Source organism: Mustela erminea, chromosome 5 (genome assembly GCF_009829155.1).
Source record: "Mustela erminea isolate mMusErm1 chromosome 5, mMusErm1.Pri, whole genome shotgun sequence".
In the NCBI taxonomy this organism is placed as follows: Eukaryota; Metazoa; Chordata; class Mammalia; order Carnivora; family Mustelidae; genus Mustela; species Mustela erminea.
The window spans coordinates 235,434-248,999 of NC_045618.1; the positions used below are offsets into that span (position 1 = coordinate 235,434).

Consider the following 13,566-nt stretch of genomic DNA (forward strand, 5'->3'; position numbering starts at 1 on the left):
ATTCTCTCTCTCCCTCTGCCCCTCCCCGCTAAAATAAATAAATATATCTTTTTAAAAGAATAACTACTGAATGGGAGAAAATATCTGCAAATCATATATCTGATAAGGGGTTAATATCCAAAATATATAAGGAAGTCCTACAACTCACTAGCAAAACAATCCAGTTTTAAATGGACAGAGAATAGGAACAGACTTTTTCCCAAAGAAGACATACAGATGGCCAACAGGTACATGAAAAGATGCTCACCATCACTGATTATCAGGGAACTGCAAGTTGAAACCACACTGAGGCATTACCTCACACCCATCAGAATGGCTCTTATAAAAAGAAGTCAAGAATAAATGAGTGTTGGCAAGGATGTGGAGGTAGGGGAACCCTTGTGCACCGTTGCAGCACTGTGGAAAACAGCATGGGGGACCCTCAAGAAATGAAAAGTAGAAATACCCTAGAACTCAACTTCGGGCATTTATCTGAAGAAAAACACTAACTCGACATTAACCCAACTCAACTCAAAAGAAGGAAATCTTGCTGTTTGTGACAACACAAATGGACCTGGAGGGAATTATACTAAGTCAATGACAGACCATGAGTGATCTCACTTACATATGGAATATTTATTTTCAAAAGCTCGCAAACACAGAGAACAGGTAGCTGGTTGGCAGAGGCAAGAGGGGAACAGGTGGGCAAAGTGGGTAAAGGGGATCAAAAGGCCCAAAACTTCGGTTGTAAAATAGACATCATGGTGATGTAATACACAGTGAGTACAGGGTAATAGTGTGCTGAATATTTGAAAGTTGCTAAGAAAGTAGATCTTGAAATTTCTCATCAGAAGAAAAAGAATTTAAAGAAGAAGAAAACTATAAGTATATGTGGTCAAGATATTAACTAGACCTACTGTGATGATCACAAAAATAATGTAAAAACCACTTTTAAGAGACTATTTTGTAGAGCAATTCAAGGTTCACAGCAAACTTGAGGGGAAGGTATAGAGATTTTCTATAGACTCCCTGTTCCCCATCAATAGCCCCGATGACAGTGGTACACTTATGTCTGCGGATGAACCCAAAGTCCATAATTTACACGATGTTTCACCCCCAGCGTAATGTATTCTCTGTATGGGCAAATGTGTAAGGACGTGTACCCACCAGCACAGGACCGTCCTCGGGGGTCTTGCTGCCCTCAGCATGCTGGCCCTGTGGCCCTTCATGGCTCCCCGCCCACCACAACCCCGGCAACCACTCATCTTTCTACTGTCGCCACAGTTGCGTCTTAAACAGTCTGTTTTTGAGAACTATCTTGATAAATATAAAATTACATTGGCTACAGTGTAAATGTCGGTGCCCCCTCAAATTCAAGATGAGCTCCTAAGCTCCCTGGGTGATGGGATCAGTAGGAGGCCTCAGTCCTGAGTGCATGAGAGCAGGGCGCTCATGCACAGAGCTAGCGCCTTATGAAGAAGCTTGCGGACAGAGCCCCCAGCTGCTTCTGCCCTGTGGGCAGACCAGGCCAGGAAGAGGGCCCTTCCCAGCCACGGGGACCCTCGTCTCAGACTTCCAGCCTCCCAAGAGTCTGTTGTTGCCAAGCCACCCTGGCAGCCGTAAGTCGTTCCGCAGCCCAAGCGACTGGAGACCACGTGTGAGGACTAAACAGTCGCCGCACCGTTCTGCGGCGTCAGTGGCGAACGCGCGGGCATCTTTCACAAGTGAAGATGTGTGAAGAAGTGTGAGAAGCTCTCATCGGCCCAGGATCACACAGCAAAGGGCTGGGAGGCCGACCTGGAACTCTTTGAAGCCAGATTAATCTCCAAACCCCGGGTTTTTCCTCCTCAAGTGATTCCACCTCCATAGGGTAAGCATGGGTTAGCAGAACTCTGCCACTCAAGTAGGCTTCTGGAGGTCATGGAAAGGGAGAGGAGGGGAGTCTTTATGTGTTTAAATGTTAAGCACTAACATACGTACTGATAGAGAGAAACATCTCTTTTCCTTGTCACAGATATGATCCCACCAGGGAGAAGCCTTCCTGAAGCCTGCAGTCCCGGGATCTGATGAAGAAGAACCCTACTTCTCTCAAATGCGGGGAGTAGAGACGTAAAGTATTACTGCCTTTTTGAAATATACCCTTGTCATATTTTACCCTTGCAAAATTTATCAAAAAGTATATATTCCCTTGGTCCGGCAACCCCACGCCCCACTCCCATAACAATACAGGCACTGACACGTTAGGGCACCCTGGTAAGGACGGGGGCCTCCGTACACATGCTAGCACATATCTGGGAACCACAGAGCCAAAGAGAGCAGGTCACATCCATGACACCCATGACACAGTCACTCCATGATGTACAGAGGTGCCAAGACTGCTTGACGGGGAAAGGCCAGTTTCTTCAACAAACAGTGTTGGGAAAACAGGATACCCACACACAAGAGAAGTTGACCCCTAACTGCCCCCCATGCCGTATACAAAAATCAACTCAAAAATGGATTTCAAATGTGAGAACTCAAACCAGACAGCCCTGGGAAGAAGACAGGGCAAAAGCTTCCTGACACTGTGCTCTGTGATTTCTTGGTTTTATGACAACAAAAACATGAGCAACAAAATCAGAAATGGACAGATGGGAATACCTCTGACTCAAAAACTTGTCTGCCTGGGTAGGGGGTAAGGCTGCTAGTGCCCAAGGGGACACACTTGTAATTACGTAACGTGAGCATCACTGCTACAATGGCAGCCCCATTACCATATAGAAATGCCTCAAAGCATCATACTGCATACCTTCAACTTATGCAATGGTACATGTCAAATTCATTCAATAAAAATAAATACCTTTTTAAATTTTAGAAATTAAACATCAGAGGACACAATCAACAGGGAGAAAAGGCAACCTAGGGAATGGGAGAAAATATGTACATATCATATGTCCCATAAGGGGTTAATATCTAAAATAGAAAACAAGTTAACAGCAACAAAAACCAAATAATCCAATTTTTAAAAAATGGGCAAATAGACATTTCTCCGAAGATGACATTAAAGGGGTACCTGGGTGGCTCAGTGGGTTAAGCCTCTGGCTTTGGCTCAGGTCATGATATCAGGGTCCTGGGATCGAGCCCCGCATCGGGCTCTCTGCTCAGCAGGGAGCCTGCTTCCTCCTCTCTCTCTCTCTCTGCCTGCCTCTCTGCCTACTTGTGATCTCTGTCTTTCAAATAAATAAATTATCTTTTAAAAAAATAAAAAATGACATTAAAATGGCATCAAGCATGTGAGAAGACGCTCACCGTCACTGCTCATCAGACAAATGCGAGTCCGAATCACCAGGTGTCACCCACACCCGGTAGGATGGCTACTGGTGAAAAGTAAACAACCCGAAAATGTGTTGCAGGGAATGTGGAGAAGTTGGAGCCCTTGTGCCCTGTCAGGGGAAGGTGAAATGATGCAGCGATGTGGAAAACAGTGCAGAGTTTTCTCAAAAAATTAAAAACAGAATTACGATATCGTCCGCAAATCCCACTTCTGGGCATACACCCCAAAGAAGGGAGAGCAGGGTCTGGAGAGGTGTTTGCACACCCATGTGTGCAGCAGCATCATTCTCAACAGCCAAGACATGGAGGGGCTCAGATGTCCGCCTGCAGATGAAGACGCACAGAACGGGGGACGCACGGCCTGGAACATCACTCAGCCTCCACCAGGAAGGACACTCCGACACCTGCGACGACGTGGACGAGGCCCGAGGACATGGTGCTCAGGGAAATAGGCCAGTCACAAAGACAAACACTGCATGATTCTACTCAGACGAGGTCTCTTGAGTGGTCAACTCACCGAGAAGGAAGTAGAATGTGGTGATGGGGGCAAGGAGGGGGCAGCGGGAGAGTTTCTGTTCCGTAGGTAGAGAGCTTCAGTGGAAGATAAAAACAAAAGTTCCGGGAGATGTGTGCCACAACTATGTGAGTACACTTAACACTCACTACTGAACCACACACTTAAAAATGGTCATCATGGGGACGCCTGGGTGGCTCAGTCAGTCAAACAGCTGCCTTAGGCTCAGGTCATGATCTCAGGATCCTGGGATCAAGTCCCACATTGGGCTTCCCACTCAGCAGGGAGCCTGCTTCTCCCTCTGTCCCTCTCCCAACCCCCTGCGTGTGCACTCTCTGTCCCTGAAATAAATAAATAAAATCTTTTAAAAAAGTGGTTATAGGGAGCAGTGTGAAGAAGAGACAAGAATGACCCGTGGACCGGCCAAAGCCCGCGCGGCGCTGCATCCCCGCGTCCAGTGCTTACGTCCCGCCGCCGTCGCCACCATCCCGGGAGAAAGGCCGAGGGAGATGCTAAAGGAGATAAAGCCAAGGTGAAGGACGAGCCACACAGAAGATCTGCAAAGTTATCTGCTAAACCTGCTCCTCCAAAGCCAGAGCCCAAGTCTAAAAAGGCCCCAGCAAAGGGAGAGAAGGTACCCAAAGGGACAAAGGGGAAAGCTGACGCCAGCAAGGATGGGAATAACCCTGCAGAAAATGAAGACGCCAAAACAGACCGGGCACGGAAAGCCGGAGGTGCTGGAGATGCCAAGTGAAGGGTGTGCATCTTTGATAACTGTGTACTTCCAGTGATTGTACAGTTTGAAATACCATTTTTATCAAATTTTATAAAAATGCAGAGTTTTGTTTTACTTTTTTCTTTAAGCTATGTTGTTAGCACACAGAACACTTCATTGTTGTTTTGGGGAAGGGCATATGTCACTAATAGAATGTTTCTAAAGCTAGATGGACACAAGGGGAAAAACACCTTTCCCTCCTAGTTTTGAGAAACTTCCTCTTGGCTCCCAGGAGGAGGGGTTCCTTGATGTTGACACACATGAGCCGCCTGGGCACAAATCCCTTGGTGGTGTGGAAAAAACTAAAATTCAGTTTTTATGTCTTCCTCTCCCTCTCTGCCTTCAACATAGACTTGACTCCCTTAAACCCAGAGATCTATTGGAACCTGACCCCCAAGACATGGTTCCCAGTATGTCAGGCAATCTGGACTTGACTAAGTGTCACCACTGAGATGGCATCCCTCAAAAGAGTTCCTTTTTTAGCTCATGGATCTTCAGATGGATAATCCTGCCATTTTCATTTCATTTCCTGAAAGTCAGGGTCGGCTTGTGAAAAGTTGTTAAACAACATGCTAAATGTGAACTGTCCGCCCTCACTCTAAACCTCCCTGCTCCGAGTATCACATGAAGACTGCACTGGGTTTCACAGTGGCTTTCTGATTGTGGTAGTCCATTGAAGAAGGGAGTTTGAAAGCTGTTGTATACTGTTAACGATCGTCTGCCCATGCCCTGCCTGAAATGCCATGATTGTTTATGAAAAGTATCTTTAATAAAGCTGGATGCAGTTTGAAAAAAAAAATTGGTTATGGGGGCACCTAGGTGGCTCAGCGGGTTAAGCCTCTGCCTTCAGCTCAGGTCATGATCTCAGGGTCTTAGGATCGAGCCCTGCATCGGGCTCTCTGCTCAGCAGGAAGCCTGCTTCCCCCTCTCTCTCTCTTCTTGCCTCTCTGCCTACCTGTGATCTCTGTCTGTCAAATAAATTTTAAAAATCTTTTAAACAATTATTTTTTAAAACTCTAATTGAAATTATCACCTACACAAAAGACATCTAAACTTTCAAACAACAAAAAAAGAAGTTTGTAATAAGTCACATCAAATAAAAACCTGACGAGACACAACCAAAAGCTTATAGGGATTTCCATGTGGTACTGGTAAAGGGAAAAAAGAAACTACAAAAAACCCTATTTTTGTAAAACAATCAAAGATTGAATTTATTTAGCTGTATGATTATATGCGGCAAAGAAAAAAGCTGCATGTACGAGATGACCACGCCATAGCTCATGACTAAGGTCCAATTCTTCAGTAAAAACACTATTTCACTTTTATCCTAATAAATAATTTCTAACATTTACCGAAAATTTGCACTTGGCCTGCGTGGAGAGCACATATTAATTGTGGGCAAGTTTAAGAAACCTGTAGCTTGTCTGGAGAGTGTGGCTGCTTGAGAATTACTGTTTAAATTTGGTGTATTTGCCCTCCCCATCACTTCTGTCTACCTCCTTTTCTGACCTTGACTCCTTTTTGTCAAGGGGGAAGAGCATACTCTGCCCTTCAAATGCCCAGCTCTGCCTATTCAAGATACGTCTGGGTCAGTGCGCTCGGCTACCTGCAAACGCTTGAAGTCAGAAAATGGCATTGTCAGTATCACAAGGAAACGAACCTCTCAAATCCCCCCAAGTTGAAGGGCTGGGGTGAGCACCTGCCCTCTGGAACATCAGGGTGTCTCAGGGTGGAAAAGCACAGGCTAACCCCCACCCCCGTGCCTGTTTGGTCCTGAGGCGGCTGAGGGACACAGCCCGTGCCTGTGACACGCTCTTATTCTCAGCTCCGTACTCGGTCCCGCACTGACCCAGTCGGGAAGCACATGGTCTCTACCAGCTGCTACCTGCGAGTGGGACAGTGTGTGGACGGGCACCCCCAGGGCCACCCCAATTACTCGCCCAGCAATGCCTCCCGCCACAGCCTGCAGAGCGGCTCTCAACAGACTCTTCTGATCCATGCCAGAGCTCACAAAACAATCCAAACTAAAACGAACAGCTCTTCTTCCCAATAACAAAATGTACCACGAAGAAGCTAGAAGACGATTCGTGCTGTACATTCATGGTTTTGTCGGACCAAAAAGCAAATTATCGGAACACACACGGGACAGTAACAGTCCCCACGTGGCGTGCTATTAACATGACATCCAATGTGTCACTTGATGAAGGGATTTTGTTATTAGTCACTTCTGTTTTCTCTTCACACAGAATAATTTTGTTCCTGGATTTGCGAATTCTTACCTGCAGCAGACCTTAAACCCAATCTTGTCACATAGAATTAATCCAACTTGGACTGATGTCTCTGGCATCTTGGTCTCTCTCTGACTTTGGTAACAAAATCTATAAATTTCATACTATGAAGTATTATGTTTATTCAAGGAAATAACTGGTTCACTGTCTTTTGAAAATGTCACAAGTGTGTTCTGGGCTGCCTTTGTTTGACGAAGTCTCACAATAAAATAACCGCAGGCGCTGGGGAACGGATTCCTGAGAGGGTGAGACCTGATTTCCAGGTGATCGTGGTTTTGCTTTCCATCTTTGGGAGCACACGTGACGCCGCCGTATTAGCAGACTGATGGATCAGAACACATGCAGACTTAGACTGCATATGCGCACATATTTATGGCAAAATTCTGAATTGTACATTACTAGTCACTGTCACTCTTTTAGCCACAGGTCTTTTTTATAGAATGGGATAAAAGCAACACGACAGTAATAAAAAAGTAAAATAAGCCAATGTCAATTAATCATTAAATCATGTTATAATTATATTATGTCATATATTAAATATTAAATTAAATTTATATTAAATCATATTAAATCATGTAATGATTAATTTATTAATCATTAAATTATTATTGTATATTAAATATATATTAAAGTAAATAAGTATATTAAAGTATATTAAATCATGTAATTAAATCGTTAAATCAATTAATCAATTAAATCATGTGACAGCTAGCTGAACTTTGTACTATTAACATGTCAGCTAAGACACTCGATTTATTCCGAGCACATTCTTTTGAAGGTAAATATTAAGAACACAATGGGACTTCCAAAGGGGATGAAAAACATAACTAATCTTACATTTCTAGTTTGCAAATAGTATGCAAAACAATGTAATTCCAGTGCTAGCCACCTACAGATCTGAGAGACACTTGAAGTTTTCAGGACACATTTTCAGAAACACCAGTCCCACGGATGGTCTTTCAAAACTGCTGGCACGGACACATTCAACCCCTGCTTTCACAGAGATTTTCTGTTTGAAGGTACCCAACAATCACTTTTAGAAATTTTTTAGGAGGCTTGTGAAACTGCACTCAGCAATGGAGATCCTAGAAATTCTATTCTGGTTCTCCACATATTTATCCCAGAGAATCCTCAAAAGGTCATTTCCAAGGGCACTGGAACTAAAGAAAGACTGCTCATGGGGCATCCGAATCTCCCACACAGTCCCCGCCTCTTGTTCTACACCCAAAGGTCCCATCTCTCAGCGACAAGGGATATTTTCCCATTCAAGTCATTTAGTGCAACCACACGTAGTTTCAAAGACATGTAACCCTGCTCCATAATTTCAGCACGGTGACGAGGGAGGACACTGCAAAGCTGAGAACCTTCACCTGAGAGCTCGGCACCACTCAATCACCGGATAACCTCTGTTGGCCACAATTATCTGGTCTCTGTGAAACACGGACATAGTAAAAGGGACCACAAACTCCACATGGACAAAACCAAACTCGTGACCTTCACCATAATGGTCCCTGACAGTACTGCCCGCTGCAGCCAGTGGGTCCACCATGTGCCTCGTTACAATTTTGAAACCTGAGTCATCTTGCACATCCTTTCTCCCTCTCCCGCACAGCCAATCCATCAGGAAAGTGTTGGGCTTACCTCTAAATATTTCCAAATCGATCCATTCCCTACCCCGAAGACTGCCGCCAACTTCGCACGAGCTGTCTGCTCCTCTCCTCAGGGTGAGAGCAAGCCTCCTGCCCTAAGCAGGCTCCGCGTCGCTTCTCAGTCCCCTCCCGTCAGTTCTCTGTGTGGATACCCAAGCCATCTCTCCAAACACAGATGCGGTGGTACCCCCTTGCTTAAAACTCCTCTATAGCTTTCCTTGTGGAAGACAGACCGAATCCTTAAGGTCAAATACTGCCCAACTTCTTCTGGTGTGACTGTCCCCTTTGCTCTCTGCTCCAGCCATACTGATAGCTCAGCTTCTCAAGCCCACCGCACAGTTCCCTCCAACAAGGAGCGCTCCTCTATCCTGCCAGAGATGATCTCCCCTCCTCACCTCCCCTCCTCCTGCTCAGCCTCAGATTCCAGCTCAGGCATCACTTCCTCAAGGCTCTTCCCCACTCCCCAAAGTCTCCACTGGGTTCCTCTGTATAAACCGTGTTCCTTACCTGCAGTGCAATGGTACAATCTTGGCTATATTTGATCTAGGTCTGTCTTCCCCACTGTGGTGTAGACCAAAGGCAGGGGGTGTCTTGTTCACATGACCCCAGCACCTAACAACACGCTGGCACACAAGCGGTGCTCAGTGTGTGGAGCAGATGAAGGAATAAATGGGTCGGCACCCTGCGACAAGTCCCATTTATCTCTAATGATTCAGAATTTTGTCACCAGTTGTGAAGACACTGTCACGGGGCTGCAAGAGTTTACTCCTAAGGACTCAAGTCACCAGAAACAGCCTCTTGAAGTTAGAGATCCCACAACCACTGCCTGCACATCAACTGGTTTTGACTAAAACTCCCCCAGTAGCCCAACAAAGGTCATAGCCCTGCAGAGGACTCTGGGCGGTGGAACCCAGCAACAGCAGGTGGCGCGAGGGGTCGCATGGGATGCTCTCGACACAGCCACAGCGCAGTGACAGCTCAATGAGAAGCTTTCCTCAAGTCTGTATCCTCTAAAGCTAATAGTAATAATTAGAAAGTCAACCTGTGAAAAGTATCTCAGAAAAACAAAGGGAGCAAAGCAGTGGAGCTTGTTCTAAAAATAGAGTAAGATCCAGACTAAACGCAAATGGGACAATCCTTCCAAAGTAAAGATACACCTAGCAAGGGGGAGACAAAACCGAATACCTGAAAGGTACAAATACGGATAATGCCATGAACATTTTGAAGGATTTAAATTTGGGTTTTACAAATTCCGTTTTAACTCTGAATATCATCGCTCTAGAATTGTCTCACGTTGGGAGGAATTAGGAGAATGTGTTACGAAAAACCTTCACTTTCACAACGACTTCACTAAATAGTGAAACCACATACATTTTCCAAAAATGTAACCTTGCTCCTTAATTTTTAGAATGATGACTAGAACATAGAACTATAAAGCCGAGAGCCTTAATCTGAGCACTGGCACTAATTAGCTGTTAGCTTTCATACGCCACAACTTCTAATCTATATGAATAAGGGTATCTGTTGGCAGATGTCTAAAATTGTGAAGTGTATGGCAAAAAAGACTCATCAACTCATTATTCTTAAATATTTTGTGTGTATGTGAGTTTTTCCATTATAAAACATTAATAAAAGAATACCTTCAGCTTTGATGTCTCACTGCTACACGGATAAAGTGAAACACAAAGTACGTTATTTTACTAGGTCAGACAGTGCCAACAGTAGCTTAAAATGTTTTTTTAAGGGGCACCTAGCTGGCTCGGTCCATAGGGCATGCAACTCTTGATCTCAGGGTTGTGAGTTCAAGCCCCACGTTGGGTGTGAGGATTATTTAAAAATAAATTTTAAATTTTAAAAATAAGTAACTTTTTTTTAAGGTCTTCTCCACTAAAGTCAGCACACAGCCAAAAAGATAGCTAAGGATTTTAAAAATCTTATCTAGGAAGATAAGATGCAATAGGGCCCTTTACTGGCATTCCTCCAAGAAGAAACAGGATTTTCCTATCAAAAAGATAAGGATTTTCTTATCAAAAAGTGAACCAAAGGTGTTCTAAAATGAATGACAAGTATTAGCAGTCTTTTGTCAATTCTCATCTTAAGACAAATTAACAGACAACATCTGCCATAATTTTAGCTTTCATCCGCAAATTCTTAAATCTTCAGCATCTGCCCCAACCTGGGTATATTAGAGCCTAACGTGGGGTATCTAGTTAAATTCCTTCACTAGCTCAGCCAACATTGAGTGGCTGTTTAATGCGTCAGCGTCCATGCTGGGCACTAACAGTACAGGAGAAAGCACCAGTGCCTGCTTCCTGGGGTACACATGTCCATATTTACTTTCCCTTATATCACAATTGTGAGGTTTGTGGTGTGCGGAGAACACCTCACACTGAACAGCAGTCCCCAATACCGTCAGGTGCACAACCTGCCTATTTGACCATGGCAGCAGTCCTGGAGTCTGACCCGTGAGTTCCTGGCTCTGTGACATGGGCATTTGGGGCTCGGTCATTGTCATGGGGGCTGTCCTGTGCACTACAGGTTTGGCAGCCTCCCTGGCTTCTCCGCACAATGTGACAGCCAAAAATGTCTCCAGTTGGGGCGCCTGGGTGGCTCAGTGGGTTAAGCCGCTGCCTTCAGCTCAGGTCATGATCCCAGGGTCCTGGGATCGAGTCCCGCATCGGGCTCTCTGCTCAGCAGGGAGCCTGCTTCCCTCTCTCTCTCTCTCTCTGCCTGCCTCTCTGTCTACTTGTAATCTCTGTCTGTCAAATAAACAAATAAAAAATCTTAAAAAAAAAAAAAATGTCTCCAGTTGTTGCCAAATGCCCCGCATTGGGGGTAGGATGGAGGTTGCAAAACTACCCCAGGCTGAGAACCACTGGTCTAACCTGAGTAGCAGTGGTAGAAGTAGCATCCAGGATCATTTTTGTTTTTTCTCAAAATAATACTTAAATTACAAAAGTAATACATGGGGGCGCCTGGGTGGCTCAGTGGGTTAAAGCCTCTGCCTTCGGCTCAGGTCGTGGTCCCAGGGTCCTGGGATCAAGCCCCGCATCAGGCTCTCTGCTCAGCAGGGAGCCTGCTTCCCCCGCTCACTCTACCTGCCTCTGCCTACTTGTGATCTCTGTCAAATAAATCAATAAAATCTTTTTTAAAAAAAAGTTTCAAAAAAAAAAAGTAATACATGATCATTGCCAGGATTCAAACCAGAAGCACATTACGAGTAGGAATTCTCCTTCCCCTCTCCCTTCCTCCAAAGGTAACCGCTGTGAAGTTCAACGTATAGACATTTTTAAATACAGACACACAAAGAGCAAATGTCTTCCTCTTCGTAAGTTCTGTGACCGCTGTTTGCACGCCATCCTATACGTCAGTATAAGCCTATCCTTCCCCACTCTTCCTTCATATGGTGCGAAGTGGCCTGAGTTATGAGTCTATTATAGTTTAAGCTTTTACCGTTGACGGGCAGTCATACAGCCTTCAACCCCGGGTTATTTCTAACCAGGCTACCATGGGGAAAATGCTGTGTCAGCATCCTGCTCCATCTATTTTCCACACTTATACAAGGATTTCGATGCCACTGACCTAGAACTGCTGAGTCAAGGGTATACATGTTTTAAAATTTGCTGGGTACTGCCTAGAGCCCCCCTTTCTTCGGCACCGGCTGCCACAAGGAAAAATAAGAGAATGCCCCCAATGATGCTTGCAGAAGTGACCTACAATGTGTTATGCATCTCCAGTCTGTGACTAAGGCATTACTGGGGCAGTCAATCCACTCTTCCAAGTCTCCTGGTATTGTTTAATTCAGCAGAAAGTGACTTATATTCCGTTTTTCAAAAGAATCTTCTCTGTAGCCATTCTCAGAGGGTTATTTTAAGCAACAGCAAGATCAAGCACTGAACGTAATCAATTATTTTGCAGAGGAGAAGAAATGTGTTCTGTATCCAACACTCTCAATGTGACAAATGAGTCTGCTTACCGATCACTATTTTAAGGGTTCCGGATAAAATGCAGGGGATTTTTTTCACTCCAGGATTTTCATTACATGTTCTATTGATTCTGAGAACAGAAGTATAGGACAACATTTCTCTGTAAGTGGTAAGCTTTAATAACCCTAACCTAACCTATTTCCGGGACTCTCAGAACACCTGTAGTAAGAAAACGACCTCCAGCCATGCTGAATTTAGGTCCAGTCAATAGTTCTCAAGGAGAAGGGGCACCTTCCCACACAAAAGACAGATTGAGCATCAGCAGATCCGAGCTCGCAGTCTGAATTTAATACCATTAACCTCTCAGCAGGCCAAGAGGGCTCTCTGGAGCTAGAACATTCACAGCACCCTAACTCAAAACACCCAGTGGGACACAAGGTTGCCTCCGTTCGTGACCGTTGGGTGAACTTGGTAAGATTCTGGCAAACATCACCCCTAGAGTTGTTGGATTATAAATGAACACTAGGGCTGGAAGGACAGGCAGAAAAGGAAAGGAAGCTGTGATTTGTGGGGATGGAGGGACGGAACTTGTTCTGAGTTTCCATCGGTCTTACATTGTTGGGCTACAGTGCACTCAAAGTTCACTACTATTTCTGTAATTATTGCCATTGGCTCCTCTTGAAAATTCACCCAACTGATATGAACGAGCGGACGTCTACAAGTGTGCGGTTCAGTGTGGAGCTCCGACAGCGGCATTCGCATGCCTGAGCACCTGTTAGAAACTCGGAATCTCGAGCCGGCCTCCCACTGCTGCACCAGCATCTGCGTCCTCACAACACCCCTGCGGGTTCCAGGGCACACGGTTTGGGAAGCTGCAGTCTGTAAGACTGACAGTAGTGACGCTCCAGGGGCAGGGGTGAGGGGAACAGCACAGTCCCTTAAGTCACATCTGACTCCGTCTGGAGAGTTTTGGGTGGGTACTACAGGCATCGTGGATAGAGGCCAGAAATGTCACCAAAAGATTTACAATCCACAGGACAGTGTTCCATAACAAAGATTTATCCAGCCCCAGTGTCAGGGGTTGAGAGACCCTGACTTGGAGAAAAAAGTTTTGCCCAATTCC

At 45.1% G+C, this 13,566-nt stretch overlaps 2 protein-coding genes across 3 annotated transcripts in view; one reads left to right on the top strand and one right to left on the bottom strand.

Annotated features, from left to right (window-relative positions):
- CHRNA5 (cholinergic receptor nicotinic alpha 5 subunit) overlaps positions 1 to 13,566 on the bottom strand; it is a 45,474-nt gene that overhangs the window by 17,199 nt on the left and 14,709 nt on the right. The window contains exon 1 of one of the 2 annotated variants that reach the window (XM_032341845.1): positions 12,494 to 12,568. The exons of the other annotated variant lie outside the window; for it this stretch is intronic. The gene's annotated coding sequence lies outside the window, so the exon portion shown is untranslated. Of the gene's footprint in view, positions 1 to 12,493; positions 12,569 to 13,566 lie in introns of those variants that run through there. 2 annotated transcript variants of the gene reach the window in all.
- Positions 3,917 to 4,572, top strand: LOC116590267 (non-histone chromosomal protein HMG-17-like). The gene is made up of 2 exons (XM_032341839.1): positions 3,917 to 3,933; positions 4,202 to 4,572. The coding sequence occupies exons 1-2, from the start codon at positions 3,917 to 3,919 to the stop codon at positions 4,557 to 4,559; spliced, it is 375 nt and encodes a 124-aa protein (XP_032197730.1). The 3' UTR covers positions 4,560 to 4,572.